This window comes from Myotis yumanensis, unplaced genomic scaffold, assembly GCF_028538775.1.
Source record: "Myotis yumanensis isolate MYYU_CA2020_CCGP unplaced genomic scaffold, mMyoYum1.0.hap1 SCAF_1, whole genome shotgun sequence".
Taxonomy (NCBI): Eukaryota; Metazoa; Chordata; class Mammalia; order Chiroptera; family Vespertilionidae; genus Myotis; species Myotis yumanensis.
Window position 1 is genome coordinate 52297373 of NW_027223752.1, and position 18296 is coordinate 52315668.

At 45.9% G+C, this 18296-nt stretch overlaps 1 protein-coding gene across 1 annotated transcript in view; it reads left to right on the forward strand.

Moving 5' to 3' along the window:
- DAPK2 (death associated protein kinase 2) overlaps nt 1–17896 on the forward strand; it is a 123047-nt gene extending 105151 nt beyond the window's left edge. The window contains exons 10-12 of the mRNA XM_070421298.1: nt 14350–14439; nt 14561–14644; nt 17219–17896. Of these exons, the coding sequence (XP_070277399.1) occupies nt 14350–14439; nt 14561–14644; nt 17219–17299 (255 nt within the window). The 3' untranslated portion in view covers nt 17300–17896. The remainder of the gene's footprint in view (nt 1–14349; nt 14440–14560; nt 14645–17218) is intronic.
- Nucleotides 17897–18296: the final 400 nt, after the last annotated feature.

Here is an 18296-nt window from a genome sequence, read left to right on the forward strand (position 1 = left end):
GGGTGGGGCTGATGGTCCCTAGGCACTTGTACTTAGACGGAGAAAGGCCTGGGGCACTGCTCTGTGGGCAGACCCATCTGCCGTCAGATTTGTCATTCACTTGGCTGTTAATGAAAGATCTGCCTCTGCTCTGTGCAAATGCCATTCTGGACTCTTGGGGGGCGGGGAGGGTGAGTATGTGACATCTTCCTGAATAATGGTTCCCAGGGAAGCTGGAATCAGCTCCTGGGGAAGGCGGCAGCCTGTCCCTGCTCTGAAGGGCATGCACATGGCACACAAAGCGGGGGGGGGGGGGGGGGGGGGGGGTGTGTGTACCACTGATTCTGCGATGCAGGCGGCTGGCCTTGAAGGGGTGTGAGGAATAATAATGACAGGAGAAGCCAGAGTCTCCTCCATGCACCCGCTCCCAGCACTGCCCACGCTCCCCTACAGGTGATTATGGACATGGAGGCTTCCCACCTCACTCCATCACATGGTGCAGTCGGCCCCTTGGGAGGTGGGTTTGTGCCCCGATGCCATCCCCGCTGCAAATGTCTGTGGAACCGAATGGCCTTTTCTCCTTTGTCTGTGGAACTCTTGGCCTGTGGAGAAGGCTCTGCCCTGAAGCAGAGACCCAGCAGTGGGCATATTTGAGGAGCAGAAGGGGCCAGTTCAGTGGAACAAACACTGATTGTGCTCGGCTCTGGAGGGAGGTGACAGATACGGACAAGACAACTCCTGAGTAAAAGATTCCATTTCTGGGATAAACGGGGACCTAACCCACTGAGAGACGGGACAGGCCGTGGTGATAAATAGAGGTACCCAATATTCCAGAAAACAGGAGAGAGATGAATTCTGATTGAGAAAAGTTGAGAGGGGAGGCCAAGGGTAGAAACATTCTCAGCACCCTCCCCTCCCCACCCCAAAGTGTAGCCTTGGAGAACGGCCAAGTAGAATTCGGAGGGCTGGGCATAAACCCAGGTTGGGGCCAGGACCCTGGACTGGGAAATGGAAATTAAAGAGAAGATTACAGAGATTAAAAAGCGAGTTTTTGTTTTTAACTTTTTGTTATGGGAATTTTTCAAAACCTGCAGAAAGTATTGAGAACAGTGTAGTGAATTCTATGTACCTATTACCCAGCTTCAACAGTGAGCAAGTTGTGGCCAGTTCTGTCTCATTCATCTCCACTGTTACTTTTTCTGGAGTATTTCAAAAGCAAATTCAGACTTATTTAACTCACAAATTCTTCAGCTGGAATCTCTGATAAGGACTTTTCCTATTAATATTACTACCGTGTCATTATCACACTGGACAAAATCAGGATGAATTCCTTAATATCATCTGGATACACATTCCGTACTCATGTCCCCATTTTCTCAAGGATGATCTGTCATCGTTGGTCTGTTCAGATCAGGATCCAAACAGCGTCCACACGTGGCATTTGGTTGTTGTGCCTCTCCAGTCGCCTGTCTTCTGTGAAGTACAGAAGGGGGAGCTTTGGAAGCTTTTCCTGGGGCCGGAAAATGGCTCAGAAGACGGAAGGCCCTGGAGAGTGGATTAAAAGTGAGAGTTTCCATGCTGAGACCTAACTGGGAAAAGTGAGACCAGATCAGGCAAAGAAAAGGGCATTCTTGCCTCTTTCCATTGACTTTGTTTGATGTAGGGACAACCTGCAGGGACACATGGTTTCTGCAGCTCTCCCCACCCGTTTATAAGGAGGCAGAGACTCAGGCACCTGTGAGCTTCACACGCTCCTTTTAGGAGGTGAGTCTAGGTAGAGTCTAGGCTTCAGCCAGGAAACCATCCAGCAAAAGGCAGAGGTGGAAGGGCTGCCTATAGAGAGATCGGGGGAGAGGGGGCTAGAGTAACAGACCTGGACAGGAGAGGGAAGTGGGCACCCAGGTGTCCATGGTTTTCAGTGGAGGATGGGGCTGGAGAAATGGCACAGATGGAGGTTTGAAAACTTGCAATCTGTTTGCAGTTTCTAGAGGAGGCCTGGTATTTAAAGAAAATCTTCCGGAGTGCCTCTTCTGAAGAGCCAGGGTTCTTTTTTATGCCTGGAGGATGCCTGCTGCTTCATCCCCCTGCTCTGTGGATGAGAGCACTGACCTAGGTCACCCCCCTGGGCTTTTTCAAAGGCATTTGCGCCTGCAAAACAAAACCTGACTTCGGCCACGGCATTCTGTCTTCTTGCCTCCCTGACATTTTTCTGAGACACACAAATGCTCCTAGGAGCCTGGTCAAAATTGCCCAGACTCTCTGGTATCCCCAAGGACTACAGGCCGGAGAAAGGTGGGCACTGTCTGTTTGCAGAGAGATGGGGGTGGGGTCAGGCAGAACATAGCCCTATCTCCCTCAGACTCTCAATTTATCAAAAGTGTTAGTGCCATGTTCCTTCTGGGAACAGATTTCACTGCAGAATTTACATCTCTGATTTTCAAGGCTTAGATGAGAGTGTCAGCATTTGGTGAGCTCTCTTAGCAACCAGGGAGGCTGTTGGTTAGGAAAGGCCAGGCTGATAGATTTATAGCCCCGGTGGCCTCGTCAGAGTTCATGCTGTTTTATGTAGCATATAGACAGGGCCCTAGAAGGAATTGCATCACCTTCCACGAATGGCCTCTGTGAGTGATCCCACCTGACATTTTAGTTGGGCCTCTGCTGTCACTGGCACTGCTAGACCAGTTGGAAGATGGGATTCTCATAAACGGGACTCCCCTAGCCTGCATGTTGACCTTCCAGCCATGGGCTTAGGCATCTCTCTCCTGGCAGTGGTGCCAATCAGTAAGTGGATAGACTCCTCCCGCCTCATCAAACTCTCCAAATGGAGTGCAAGTGTCCCTGCAAGGGTTAGGGCCAAAGGTGAATTGCAGGCATTAGCAAAGTTAGAGGTAGAAATGTTCTGTGGATTGGGATCGGAGGGGGCAGGGGCAGGGGGAGGCAGGAAATCACATTGGAAAGGAGACACTAGTTGCTGGGAGGTGCAGGAGAGGGGAACTAACAAAAAAACAAATAAACGCAGAATAAAATGACAGTGACACGTGCTGGGAAAAAGTAGGGCACAGGCACAGTGAGTTCTGTGGAGCAGCTGGGTGCTATTTTATATAAGACTAGAGGCCCAGTGCACAAAATTCATGCACTGGGTGGGGGTGGTCTCTCAGCCTGGCCTGCACCCTCTCGCAGTCCAGGACCCCTCGCCCCTTACCACCCGCCTGCTCGCTGCTCCTTACCACTCGGCTTGCTGCTCCTTAGCGCTGCTGCGGAGGCGGGAGAGGCTTCCGCCACCACCGCTGCGCTCGCCAGCTGTGAGCCCAGCTTCTGGCTGAGCTGTGCTCCCCCTGTGGGAGTGCACTGACCACCAGGGAGAAGCTCCTACATTGAGCGTCTGCCCCTGGTGGTCAGTGCGCATCATAGTGACCGGTCATTCTGGTCGTTCTGCTGTAACAGTCGCTTAGGTTTTTATTATATACATGATCAAGGAAGGCCTCTCCGAGGAGGTGACATTTAAGCAATGACCAGAACAAAGTGACAAAGTGAATATGAAGGAGCAAGGGCAAAACCCTGAGACCATGGGTTCCTGGACTAGCAAGCAGACCTGTGTGATGGGAGCCACAGCGATAGGAAAGAGAGAGGGAGGAAATCAGATTGGAGAAGGACCCAGGTGGTTCAGGCCTTGGGGGTCTTGGTGAACGTGTTGAGTTCCCTTAAGAGTGTCAGGAAGCTGCTGGAAGGCTGCGATACCAGAAATGGGCAGGCTCTGCTCTCTCCTGCGTCTCCCTTCCAGGTGAGTCCTCGACCCAGGCTTGCAGGTGTGGCAGAGGAGGGCCGGGCTTGCAGGTGTGGCAGAGGAGATGAAGGCAATTAAGGAAGGAGTGGGAGAGCTGGCCCGATGCTCCCCTCGGTGCCCTGTGCTCTTCTCTTCCCTCTCCATCTTTCTTTCTCCTCTCCCTCCCTTCTTTGCTCCTGCGCCCTTTGATCTAAACCACTATGTTCCAGTCTGGGAGGGTGACTTGCCCTGGCTTTCTCTCACGTGTCAAGGTTGTGTACACTCTCCTCTCTGACCCCCCACAGAGCTCTGCTGACTCTCAGACAGAGCTGTGGGGAGTCATGGTGTTATGACACCTTGTCATGGTGTCATGGCTGCTGACCCAGGTGCCTGGTCTCTCATTGGCAGGAGTGAGCAGGTCCTAAGTCCTAGGTTTTGTTCCAGTTGGTCTCTTCAACAGCGCAGGAAAACAATTTTCACATACAACTATTAAGCACCCATTATTGAATGCTCTGAGTGGGAAGGAGGTGGGGCCAGGAACATGGACAAACACATGAAGAAATTTCTGTGCCCTCGGGTTGTTTTCCGCTAGTGGGAGTGAGTTGGGTGATATATGTAATAAGGGAGCTCACGTGTGTTTTGGTCATGTTGGGGAGAGTGACATTGTTTCTTGGAAGTTGTCTTAAAGGAGGTCACATTTGAATTGGGCTTGAAACACACAGAGGCCTTCCAGGACGATGGGGGTTGGGTGGACATGGAAAGGGCCTCCTGCTGGAAGCTGTTAAGTCCAGGGCAGTGAGGGCCAGCAGTGTGCACCGGCTTCCACTGGATGGAAAATAAACAAGTGTGGTTAGGAGTGAGACCAGCACTCAGGAACCAATGAGCTGCCTCGCCCCACATTCACTGAGGTGCCAAATGAGGCGTTGCTGCGTGGAGGCGGTCAGAGCAGAGAGAAAAGCAGAGCTGGACTTTATGGACCATCCTGGACAGTTCATTTCTTGAGGTCCCAGCACCCTTTGAGAATCTGTGAAAGCTAGTGACTCTCCTCAGAAGGAATGTATATCTGTACATAAATTCTAAATTATTTAATTGAGATATAATTCACATTTTATAAACTTATCTTTTAAAAGTATACAATTCTGTGGTTTTTAGTATATTCACAGGTTGTGCAGCAATCATCACTATATAATTCCAGAACCTTTTATTAATACCCATTAGTAGTCATTCCCCATTCTTCCCTCTCTCCACCCCCTGGCAACTAATCTATCTTCTGTCTCCATGGGTTTGCCTATTCTGCACATATGATACAAATAGAATCATACAATATGTAGCCTTTTGCTTCTGCCTTCTTTCAATTATAATGTTTTCAAGGTTCATTCATGTGCAGCATGGATCACTACTTCATTCCTTTTCATGAATAATTTTCCATTGTGTGGATAGACCATATTTTGTCTGTCCATCATCAGTTAATGTACATTTCAGCTGTTTCCACTTTTTGACTATTGTGAATGATACTGCTGTGAATATTCATCTACAAGTTTACATACTAAAATTTATAAACCATTTCAGAAGGTTCATAGAACCACAAAACCCATCTCTTGGTCTCAGAAAACTGTGTTTTATTTACAAAAGGGGAAGAATTAAGAGGGAATTGACTCATCAAATTGTATACATTAAATATGTTCGAACTTTTTGGTAAAAATAAAGCTATTTTTATTTTTCTAAGCTATTTTTAAAATAAAATAAAACTTAAAAAGAAGGAATGAGAAGGCAGGAAGGCTATCAATAATTTATTTTTATTTTTATTTTTTTTAATTTTTTTTTTTTTTATTGCTTAAAGCATTACAAAGGGTATTACATATGTGTCCTTTTTCCCCCCCACCCTTGAAAGCCCCTGCCCTCCCTTACCCCCCAGTGTCTTATGTCCATTAGTTATGGTTATATGGATGCATACAAGTCCTTCGGTTGATCTCTTACTCCCCTCCCTCCTGCCCCCCAACCCTCCCTGGTCTTCCCACTGCAGTTTGACAATCGGTTTGAGGCAGCTCTGCCTCTATATCTATTATTGTTCAAAAGTTTGTAATGGTCTTTATTATCCATGAATGAGTGAGATCATGTGGTATTTTTCCTTCATTGACTGGCTTGTTTCACTTAGCATAATGCTCTCCAGTTCCATCCATGCTGTTGCAAATGGTAAGAGTTCCTTCTTTTTAACAGCAGCATAGTATTCCATCGTGTAGATGTACCACAGTTTTCTAATCCATTCATCTACTGATGGGCACTTAGGCTGTTTCCAGATCTTAGCTATGGTGAATTGTGCTGCTATGAACATCTGGGTGCATATATCCTTTCTGATTGGTGTTTCTGTTTTCTTGGGATATATTCCTAGAAGTGGGATCACAGGGTCAAATGGGAGTTCCATTTCCAATTTTTTGAGGAACCTCCATACTGCTTTCCATAGTGGCTGCACCAGTCTGCATTCCCACCAGCAGTGCACAAGTGTTCCTTTTTCTCCACATCCTCTCCAGCACTTGTCGTTTGTTGATTTGTTGATGATGGCCATTCTGACAGGTGTGAGATGGTACCTCATTGTTGTTTTGATTTGCATCTCTCGGATGATTAGTGACTTTGAGCATGTTTTCATATGTCTCTTGGCTTTCTGAATGTCCTCTTTTGAAAGGTGTCTATTTAGATCCTTTGCCCATTTTTTGATTGGATTGTTTATCTTCTTTTTGTTAAGTTGTATGAGTTCCCTATAAATTTTGGAGATTAAGCCCTTATCAGATATGACGTTGGCAAATATGTTTTCCCACGAGGTGGGTTTTCTTGTTGTTTTGTTGATGGTTTCTTTTGCTGTGCAGAAGCTTTTTATTTTGATGTAGTCCCATTTGTTCATTTTCTCTTTAGTTTCAACTGCCCTAGGAGCTGTATCAGTGAAGAAATTGTTTTGGCATATGTCTGAGATTTTGTTGCCTTTGTATTCCTCTAGAATTTTTATGGTTTCCTGTCGTACATTTAAGTCCTTTATCCATTTTGAGTTTATTCTTGTGTATGGTGTAAGTTGGTGGTCTAGTTTCATTTTCTTGCATATGTCTGTCCAATTTTCCCAACACCATTTATTGAAGAGACTATCTTGGCTCCATTGTATGTTCATGCCTCCTTTGTCAAAAATTAATTGAGCATATTGGTTCGGGCTAATTTCTGGACTCTCTATTCTATTCCACTGATCTATATGTCTGTTCTTGTGCCAGTACCAGGCAGTTTTGAGAACAGTGGCTTTGTAATACAGCTTGATATCTGGCATTGAGATCCCACCTACTTTGTTCTTTCTCAGGATCGTTGCAGCTATTCGGGGTCTTTTTTTATTCCAGATGAATTTTTGGAGAGTTCGTTCTAGATCTTTGAAGAAGGCCATTGGTATTTTAATGGGAAGTGCGTTGAATGTATAGATTGCTTTGGGTAGTATGGACATTTTAATGATGTTGATTCTACCAATCCAAGAACATGGTATGTTCTTCCATCTGTTTATGTCTTCCTCTATCTCTTTTTTCAACGTCCTGTAGTTTTCTGAGTAGAGGTCTTTAACCTCTTTAGTTAAGTTTATTCCTAGGTATCTTAATTTTTTTGGTGCGATGGTAAATGGGATTGTTTTTCTGATCTCCCTTTCTGAAAGTTCACTATTGGTGTATAGAAATGCCTCAGATTTCTTGGGGTTAATTTTGTATCCTGCTACATTGCCAAATTCATGTATTAAGTCTAGTAGCTTTTTGATGGAGTCTCTAGGGTTTTGTATGTATAATATCATGTCATCTGCAAATAAGGACAGTTTTACTTCCTCTTTTCCAATTTGGATGCCTTTTATTTCTTCTTCTTGCCTAATTGCAATGGCTAATACTTCCAGTACTATGTTGAACAGGAGTGGTGAGAGTGGGCATCCCTGTCTTGTTCCTGTTCTTAGGGGAAATGGTGTTAGTTTTTGTCCATTGAGTATGATGTTGGCTGTGGGCCTGTCATATATGGCTTTTATTATGTTGAGGTATGATCCTTCTATTCCCACCTTTCTGAGAGTTTTTATCAAAAATGGGTGTTGGATTTTGTCGAATGCTTTTTCTGCATCAATTTGATATGACCATGTGGTTTTTTTCTTTCAATTTGTTTATGTGATGTATCACATTTATTGATTTACGGATGTTGTACCATCCTTGCATCTCTGGGATAAATCCTACTTGGTCATGGTGTATGATCCTTCTGATGTACTGCTGGATCCGATTTGCTAAGATTTTGTTGAGGATTTTGGCATCTATGTTCATGAGGGATATTGGCCTGTAATTCTCTTTCATTGTGATGTCTTTACCTGGTTTTGGTATTAGGGTGATGCTGGCTTCATAGAATGAGCTTGGAAGTGTTCCTTCCTCTTGAATTTTTTGTAGTAGTCTGAGGAGGGTAGGTTTTAGTTCTTCCTTGAATGTTTGGTAGAACTCCCCTGTGAAGCCGTCTGGCCCTGGGCTTTTGTTTGCTGGAAGCTTTCTGATGACTGCTTCAATTTCTTCCATAGTTATTGGCCTATTGAGGTTTTTAGATTCTTCCTGACTGAGTTTTGGAATGTTGTATTTTTCTAGGAATTTGTCCATTTCCTCCAGGTTGTCTAGTTTGTTGGAGTAGAGTTGCCCGTAGTATTGTTTAACAATCATTTGTATTTCTGTGGGGTCTGTTGTTATTTCGCCTCTATCATTTCTGATTTGGTTTATTTGGGACCTCTCTCTTTGCTTCTTGGTGAGCCTGGCTAGGGGTTTGTCAATCTTGTTTATCCTTTCAAAGAACCAGCTCTTGGTTTCATTGATTTTCTGTATTGTTTTTTTGGTCTCTATTTCATTGATTTCTGCTCTAATCTTTATTATCTCCTTCCTTCTGCTCACTCTGGGGTTTTCTTGTTGCTCTCTTTCTAATTCTTTGAGTTGTAGAGTTAGATGATTGACTACCATTTTTTCTTGTTTTTTGAGATAGGCCTGTAGAGCTATAAACTTTCCTCTCAGGACTGCTTTCATTGTGTCCCAGAGGTTTTGGATTGTTGTGTTTTCATTGTCATTAGTGTCCAGGATGTTTTTAATTTCTTCTTTGATGTCATCGGTAACCCAATCAATATTTAATAACATGCTATTCAGCTTCCAAGTGTTTGAGTATTTTGGGTTGTTTTTATTGTAGTTTATTTCTAACATTATGCCATTGTGGTCTGCGAAGAAGCTTTTTATGATTTCAATCTTCTTGAATTTGTGGAGACTTTGCTTGTGACCCAATATGTGGTCTATTTTTGAATATGTCCCATGAGCACCTGAGAGGAATGTATATTCCGCAGCTGTGGGGTGAAGTGTTCTGAAGATGTCAATTAAGTCCATCTGATCTAGTGAGTCATTTAGGATTGCTGTTTCTTTGCTGAGTTTTTGTCTAGCGGATTTATCCAGTGATGTCAGTGGTGTATTAAAGTCCCCTACTATGATTGTATTGTTGTCGATCTCTCCCCTGATATCTTCCAGAAGTTTTCTTATGTATGTGGGTGCTCCTGCATTGGGTGCATATATGTTTACCAGGGTTATATCTTCTTGTTGTATTGATCCCTTTAGTATTATGAAGTGGCCTTCCTTATCTCTGGTTATGGCCTTCACTTTGAGATGTATTTTGTCAGATATAAGTATTGCTACCCCAGCTTTCTTTTCCTTTCCATTTGCGTGAAAGATATTTTTCCATCCCTTCACTTTCAGTCTGTGTGAGTCCCTTCTAATGAGGTGGGTCTCTTGTAGACAGCAGATGTATGGGTCATGTTTTTTTATCCATTCAGCCACTCGATGTCTTTTGGTTGGAGCATTTAGTCCATTTACATTTAAAGTTATTATTGAAAGGTACTTGTTTGTAGCCATTTCTTTTTGTGTGTGTGTGTGTGTGGCTGTTTTCTTTCTGAGCTTGATATTTCTTCTTTTTACACCAGTCCCTTTAGCATTTCTTGCATGGCTGGCTTGGTGGTGATAAACTCCCTTAGCCCTTTTTTGTCTGTGAAGCTTCTTATTTCCCCTTCAATTTTGAATGATAGCCTTGCTGGATAGAGTATTCTTGGATTCAGTCCTTTGCTTTGCATCACTTTGTAGATTTCCGTCCATTCTTTTCTGGCCTGATGTGTTTCTGTTGAGAAATCATTTGATAATCTAATGGGAGATCCCTTGTATGTTACTTTCCGTCTCTCTCTTGCAGCCTGTAAGATTCTCTCTTTATCCTGCACATTTGCCATGGTAATTATGTTAACACTAGGGGGATTTGACCCTCAGGCCGGCTGGCTATAGTAATCAGCTGTGCGGAAAACTCTGTCTTCTGGGGAGGCGCTAATCCAGCCTTTGCCTGAGGCGATCAGCAAATGGCTGTGCGCAGGCTTTGGGCGGGGCGGGATCAACAGGGCGGGCGGAGGGAGCAGTTATGGCCACGCTCAGTCCCGTTCCCAGAGGCTCTGCTTCTCAGAACCCCGGCAGCCGCTGCAAACCTCGGAGAGAAAGCTGCCCTCAGGTTCCAACTGATGCCGGGTAATCCCGCTTCTCCCGTTTGAGTCTGGGTCCCTAGAGACTCGCCCGGATCTGGAGCCCAGAGTCTGGGACTCAGTCCCGACAGAAAACGACAACCGCGCCCTCAGCCACCAGCCCGCTTTCGCGCGCACCTCGGTACCTTTGTATTTTCCACACTGCGCCGCCTCTGAGCCTCGATTTGCTGTTCTCTTTCCTTCTAGTTGTAGAGTCTCTCTTCAGCCAGCCTTCCTGTGGTTCTGGGTGATGTCCGTTCAGTCTTTTAGTTGTATTTTTGAAATGGTTGTTTGCGGCAGCGGTCTCCGGTGTTTACCTACGCCGCCATCTTGGTCGACTCCCTGCCATGGTAATTATGATGTGTCTTGGTGTGGGTCTTTTCGGGTTCACCTTGTTTGTGACTCTCTGGGCTTGTGTGACTTTTTTCTTCCCCACCTCAGGGAAGTTTTCTGATATTATTTCTTCGAATAGGTTTTCTAATCCATGTTCATCTTTCTGTTGTTCTGGCACCCCTATTATTCGTATGTTGTTTCGTTTCATGTTGTCCCAAAGCTCCCTTAGGCTCTCCTCCTGTCTTTTAATTTTTTTCTCCATTTTCAGTACAGTTTGAGTGTGTTTTGCTTCCTTGTCTTCTAATTCACTAATTCGGTCCTCCGCTTCTCCCAGTCTACTGTTGATACTTTCAATGGAGTTTTTTATTGAAGCTATGTCACTCTTCATTTCTTCTTGGGACTTACTTAAGTTGTTGATTTTTTCATCTGTTTCTTCTAGCTTCTTGCATAAGTAGTTGAGTTTTTCATCTGTTTCTTCTTGCTTCTTGAACATCTGGTGCATGTACTCTAGGAACCTTATTCTGAATTCTTTTTCCGTCATGTTGCATATCTCTGTCTCACTTAGCTGCTTTTCTGGCGAGTCCTCCTTTTCTTTCCTTTGGGGGTTTCTTTGCCTACCCATGTTTGATCTCTCTGACATATGTAGATGTTGAGATGTTCAGTGGCTGCTCCCTGGGTGGCAGGGGCTCCTTGGGTTGTGGTTGCTGCTCAGACGGTTGCGGTAGCAGCTGCTTTCCAGTTGGCAGCAGCTCCTCTGGTGGGTGTTGTTCACAGCTGTGTTGGCTCTTCTGGCTGGTGGGGGGAGGCTTCACGTACAGCTGCTGTTCCACAGACAGAGGGTGTGGTGATCAGGAGGCTGTGGTGATCAGGAGGCTGCGGTGATCAGGGGGCTGCTGTTGCTTGGATCTGCTGCGTTGATTTAAAGGCACAAAATACAACAGAGCAAGGCACAACGTACCAGGCACTGAACACAAGTATATTCACAATATTAATAACCCCAAATAAAGGTGACCACCCGAATTAAGAGAATTAGGGGATAAGGGAGAAAGAAGAGAAGAAGATAAAAGAGAGAACAGAAAAGAAAAATAAGAAAAAAACAAACAAAAAAGGAGTGCAAAAATAGAATTGGGGAAAAAAAGAGAGCGAAAAAAGAGAATGAAGTAGAAGCGGGGAAGAGACTATTGGTATGAGGAGCAAACTCCAATAGAACTGCCACTAATCTCAACAAATTCCAGCAACAGATCCCTGGAGATGAATGCAAACTACAAACCACCAATAATATCCAGAGGGGTAAGGGAAAACAGAAGCACAAAAATAACCGGGGTGGGGTGGGGGAGGGAAGGGAAAAACCAGCAGAAAAAAAAAAAGAAAAAGAAAAACAACCTCACAACCAGTCCTAAAAAAGAAAAAAAAAACACAAAACAAAACAAACAAACAAATAAAATTAAAAAAAAAAAAGCCCAATATATTCAACAATCAAGAAAACAATAGAAAGATAAGAGAAAAAAAAATGTTTGGAAAGTGAAGAAGGATAAAGAATAGGTGTATAAGGATTTAGAGCAGTAGATTGGAAATAGGATATATAAGTAGGGTGGAATTAGACAGGGGGTAAAAAGAAGGAATTGGGAAAGTCTGGAGCAGGAATAGGGTAAGAGAAACAGGACACCAAAAGGGGAAAAGTAAGGAAGAGGGTTTTAGCAAAGAGGTGAAATTGAGATAGGGAAAGTTAATGCTAAAGGAACGATGAAAATAGAATGGAGAACACTAATCCCAAAAGAAAATAAAGAGAAAATAAAATGGCACTTTAAAAAATGGTAAAATGGTAGCAGTAATAATACTGGTTAAAAATAAAAATGTGGTAATTGAAAGGGTAAAATCAGGTGATGGAAAAGAAGAAAAAGAGAAAAAAAAATGGTTTCTTAGTAAAAAGGTGAAAAAATTAAAAAAAAGAAAAAGAAAAAGAAAAAATTTGCAGTAGTGATGGTCTTTCGGTTCTTCTACTCTTCAGCCTGGTTCGCCTTAGTCCTGCCAGGTATTTAGGAGAGTGTTGAATTTCCCTGCATTACACTGTTCCTCCGTGTTGTAAATCACAGTCCTGATTTTAAAGCAGGCTGTATTTGTGATCCAGTCTGCCTTAATTTGTATTCCCCTAAGAGTCAGTTTGTGGCTCAGCCTCTGGGTGGCAGTGTTTTGGGGTTGGCCTCTGAGGCTATACAGCTTCTCTATCCTTTTTTAATCCTTACCCTGCTCTGTGTTGTTGGTGGGACTAAAAATCCCTCTATAGGCCAGACCCTGGTAACTCCCAGGGACTAATCAGCTTGTTTTAATCCTTTATCTCGTACAGGGTGGAATCTGGGTGTGGCTGTGCTCCTTGCCTGGGGGGCTGGGGGGAGGAATTCCACCCTCTGGAGGGAGTGGCTGCTCCAGTCCTGGGCCCAGGGGTGTCTCAGCACTCAATTCGCTGCCACCTCCTCCGGCTCCCCCTTTTTCCTCAGCCTCTCCCCAGATTCCCCTCGTCTGCACCTTCACCCTCTCTTCAGCACAGGTGAGTGTCTGTATCCGAACTGTCCTATGAGCAGGGTTCAGTGAAAACAAAGAAACAGACAAACGCCGGCCAGCCGCGGAAACGCTCCTCTCTTACCGGTCTGGGAAACGCTCCTCTCTTACCAGCACTGCATGATCTGGGAAACGCTCCTCTCTTATGGGCACTGCATGGTCTGATCAGTTCCTCAGGATGCCCCCTTTAGTCTCAGTTCTCCGCAATCACAAAATCCAAATCTCAAATCTCCTGGCGCCAGCAAACCCGCGGAACTCCTTACCCCGGTCAGGGTCTGTGTCGGTCCCAAGAGACGCGGCTGTCTGCCATGCGGTCTCCCTCCGACCCTCTGGGCTCAGGTCTGGCAAACTTTCCTGCCCAGATCCCTGGTTTTTAACCTTTCCAGGGGAGGTCTGCCCTTCCCGGCTGCAAACCGTCTCACCAGCTGAGTAAATTTGCCAATTCGGGGTGGGTGTTATTAGTTTCAGCTGCTTACTCCGTTTGCTCCGGGACAAGACCTGGGACGCGTCTGCCTATATCGCCGCCATCTTGCTTCTCCTATTTCAATTTATTTTTATTTATTGAGCATCTCTAGGTTAAGCACTTTACATACCCACATTCATTTAATCCTAAATAACCCTGATATACAGTGTTACTTATTATCCCCATGTTACAGATGAGAAAACTGAGGCTCAGAAAAGTCATCCAGACTTCTTGGCAACTACATATTCCGTTTCCTCTTGACCTTCATCAAAGCGCCTATTTCCTTCCATTTACTTTTGAATGGAGTACAATGTCCTGTTTGCCAGCAAGGCATCCGTTTCGCTAAAGCCCATCAGGCTCAGTGCACAGTGGGCATCCTAGACTACTATACAATAACCCTTTCCCAAAGTGATTTGTGATCGAAAGCCCTGCCTCCCTCACTTCTTCTTGCGGGAGCTCAGCCTCTGCCCTGGCCAGCATGTGCATCTGTGGTAATAATAGCTCAGGGGCACCAGGGCATCTCCTGAACAGCTGAGACATCTGTAAACGTTGTCCTCAGTGTGATACCCCTCCGCATGCGCTGCCCGGCAGAGGGTGCCAGGGTCAGGCTGAGGATGGCCTGTGGTTGGGGGTTCGGTGGAGAGGGTGGCCGCTGCCCAGAGCTCAGTGTCAGCTGCCATGCTCTGCTTTGTCTCCCAGCCGGTGGACAACCAGCAAGCCCTGGTGCGCAGGGAGTCCGTGGTCAACCTGGAGAACTTCAAGAAGCAGTATGTCCGCAGACGGTGGAAGGTGTGTCAGGGCTTAGGGGTGGGGGTGGGGCTGAGGGTGCAGGGGACCCAGGTGGGTTCCCGGTTCCCTCCGGGGTCTCTGTGCACATTCTCACCTGGCACCTCTTCTCTCCCTCCCTCAGCTCTCTTTCAGCATTGTCTCCTTGTGTAACCACCTCACCCGCTCCCTGATGAAGAAGGTGCACCTGAGGCCAGATGAGAGCCTGGTAAATAAATGCAGTGCCTTCTTCTGGGGTGGAATTCGGGGGTGGCCTGGAGCCCGGGGATGAAGGGGAGCGGTTGGGTCTTAACTGTTTCCAGTCAGTTCTGCTGGTCTGCTTTCCTCTGCACCGTGATTAGTGGAGGCCTCCTGTTCAGAGGGACCACCTAGATAAGCGGTTCTCAACCTGTGGGTTGTGACCCCTTTGGGGGTCGAATGACCCTTTCACAGGGGTCGCCTAAGACCATCAGAAAACACACATATAAATACATATTGTTTTTGTGATTAATCACTACGCTTTAATTATGTTCAATTTGTAACAATGAAATTGGGGGTCACCACAACATGAGGAACTGTATTAAGGGGTCGCGGCATTAGGAAGGTTGAGAACCACTGCCCTAGAGGGTGCCAGGAGAAGCATAGCCCTGGGGCTCTCAGTCCTCTGCTGGTGGGCCTTCAAAGGCACGCTGCTGCCTCTTCACTGCCCAGCCTTTTCCCGAGGACAGGTAGCCTGCCGGGGACCTGAGGGCTCCGGATAATGAGACTACCACTGGCAATCCAAAATGTATTCTTGGCAATCCAGAGATCTGCTGTAGAATGGGAGCTTTATATTCATGTTTCAATTGTTCTTATTTCTGTTTAGCTTTAGATGAACATCAATAATAATAATTAGATATCTTATATTTGATTAGCTTGTTACCGTTTTGTGTACATTTAAATTGAGGGACTTATAATACACTGATCAAGAGTGTCGGCCTCTGGAGCCAGACTGCCAGGATTCACATCTGCCACATAATAGCTGTGTGACTTTGAGGAAATTACTTAACCTCTCTGTGCCAAATGTTATCATTTCTAAAATGGGGTTAACAATAGTTCCCACCCCATAGAGCAGTCATAGGGATTAAATGATGACATATTCTTAGAACCTGACACTCTAAGTGCTCAATACAGGTTAGCGGTTATTGTTGTCTAAAATACTCCTGTAGGCTTTACAATGCAGTGCCAGTGCTTCCGAATGCAGTGTTAGTATTTCAGCTGTCAGAAGTTCCCCGGACAGATGCTCCTCACTGCTCGCTGAGTGTGGTGAGGGCCCCAGGAGTGCCTGGGGTGGCACAGGTCAGGACAGAAGGTGACTCCTGCTCAGGACAGGGCTGGAGGGCAGCTGCCTGAGACAGATGAGCAGCCTTAGGACACAGCACTCGGGCTGAATCCCAGGACCCGGCACAGCCCCTGTGTTCCTCCCTCCCCCCACACATCCTGGGTCCTCTTTCCTCAGCCTCAGCTCTTGTTGATTCTTGCTCTTGCTCAGGACTTGAGGATTTATGGCTCCAGAGAACTGAAACAACTATGTGCCTTTGGCCAAGCTATGTCCCTTCCCTGGTCGCGTTCCTCATCTGCTATAAAAGGAATTGGACTCCCTCCCTCTGAAAATCCCTGTTAATGACAGGCAGACTTTCCTCCAGCTTACTTTTTTATTGTTTGGCTCTGACGCACACTAAAAAGTTGCTATTCAGCGGAGCTTGAGTTATTTTTATTGTTATAGCCGGGCTTGGTCCAGGATGTGTTTGGCTAAAGTTGATCTTGACCTTGAATTTCCAAGTGGCTACGGCCAGGGGAAGGGGAGAAGGCCCTGGGAAGGGATATAGTGCACAGCAGGCATGCCTTCCAGCTGCGTTGCCCTGATATAATGCAGGCCACGGGGAGAGAGGACCAGAAAGTATTGAAGGGACTATCAATTTCTATCCTAAGAATTGTCCTTGATTAAACATTTTAAAAAGTCCTCTTTTTACTCGAATGCTCAGCACCATTAGCACAATGGCTCACCCTGCAAGTGGAAAAGGATTGGGTCCTAGACATCCATTACAAAGTTTTCCCAAAGGGATTTTCCTTAAAAAAAAAAAGAAAGAAAGAAATAAGTCCTTTTGCTTGGGAAGCATTAAAATTGAACATCTTACAGCAGATTTTTTTTTATAACTTGCTTAAGTCTTTTTGAATTAGTGCTTCTTTTAGTAATTTTAATAATTCAATAGATCAGTGCGGCCTGAATGAAAAAGGCACTGTGACCTCCAGGGCCTCAGCTTTGGTTTAGCCATGGAATGTACTTGACTCTTTTCTTCTCTCATAAAAATGGAGCACAAAAGCTATTTCCCTGGAAAAACCGCATGGCAAGGCTTGCTCAAGGTGCAGCCTAAGCCAGTGGAGGAAGAGGGGGGATAAAGTGGTCACCGTCAGGGGTTAGGGAGGTCCCGGTGGCTCCCTTTTCCCCCCTTCTCTCTGGTCTGCGCTCAGGAGACCTATCAGACCATGTATCCAAGTGGTCTTGGTCATGTGGCAGCCACCAGATATAATTTTCATGATTGCTATAATTTGGCTTCTCCTGGCACCTGTTTCCCCCTAGACACTAGGGTGCCTGTTTTCCTTCCTCCTGGCGTTCTCTGGACAGAACAACAACCTTCCTCTCAACATCCACCTCTCTGGCTTGCAACCCCCTGGCCCAGGTGTACGGGGCCTGATGGCGTGGCACAACCCCATTCCTGACATCTCATGACCCTCTTGCCCTGGGCTTCTTTTTTTCTTCCAGAGGAATTGTGAAAGTGACACAGAGGAGGACATCGCCAAGAGGAAAGCCCTCCACCCCCGGAGGAGAAGCAGTACCTCCTAACTGATGCGGCTCTCAGCGGCCCCGCAGGGAGGCCCAGGCCCAGCGGGGCCCCCTTCTGTGCAGACTCTCGGTCCCGTTTGTCACCAGCACCCAGGCATTCTGCATTTCTGAACTTGTTGCAAGAGAGATGGGCCTGCAGGATTCAGAAGAGTTTGCAGGGGATCCAGGAGACCCTGGGAGCTGTGGCTTTTCCTACGGAGGAGGTGCCAGCATTCCAAAAGCTCTTATTCTCCATAAAACAGGCTCTCACCCATCTGTCAACCTCAGAACATGGAGTGCAAGTGTGGACTTAAGAAAACAATGTAAATGAACATTCTCATCAATGGTGAAGGTCAGATTCAGGCAGTTTTCCTCACAGGATGAGGGAGTCCAGAACCAGCCTGGTCAAAAATTACACCAAGAGGACAGAGGCCTCCCCCATGGGGACAAGCCAAATGAGTGAAGTGAATCTTCGGGCGTGAGGGACCAATCCTGTGAACTCCTAGAACCCACACGGAGTCAGCACGACCAATATATCAGACCTTCTAAAGCAGCCCATTGCCAGCCCACTGTATTGTAATTTTTTTTTCATTTTTATTAAACTTCTGGTTTATCTGATGCTTGGCTTCTTTTAGGTCTCTCTCCATCTGATTTTCTTTAGTTCAGGTGCCTGTGACTCTGGGGGAGCACCCAGGGTTAGGGTGCGCTGAGTGGACAGGGCCTCAGAAGGTCATACTGAACCACTCCCTCTGGACTACAAGGCACCTACCTTCTATATCCTTCCCTAAATCAGATATGGCATGTAACGCCTGTACTGTCTCTACTATCACTATCATCCCTGATTGTGTGGGCTGAGTTGTGTCTCCCGACCCCTGTACTACAGAATATGACAATGTTTGGCCATAGGGTCTTTCAAGAAGTAAGCAGGTTAAAATGAGGCCAGTGGGCCCTAATTCCAATATGACTGGTGTCTTTATAAGAGGAGGAGATTAGGACACAGAAGAGCGACCATGTGAAG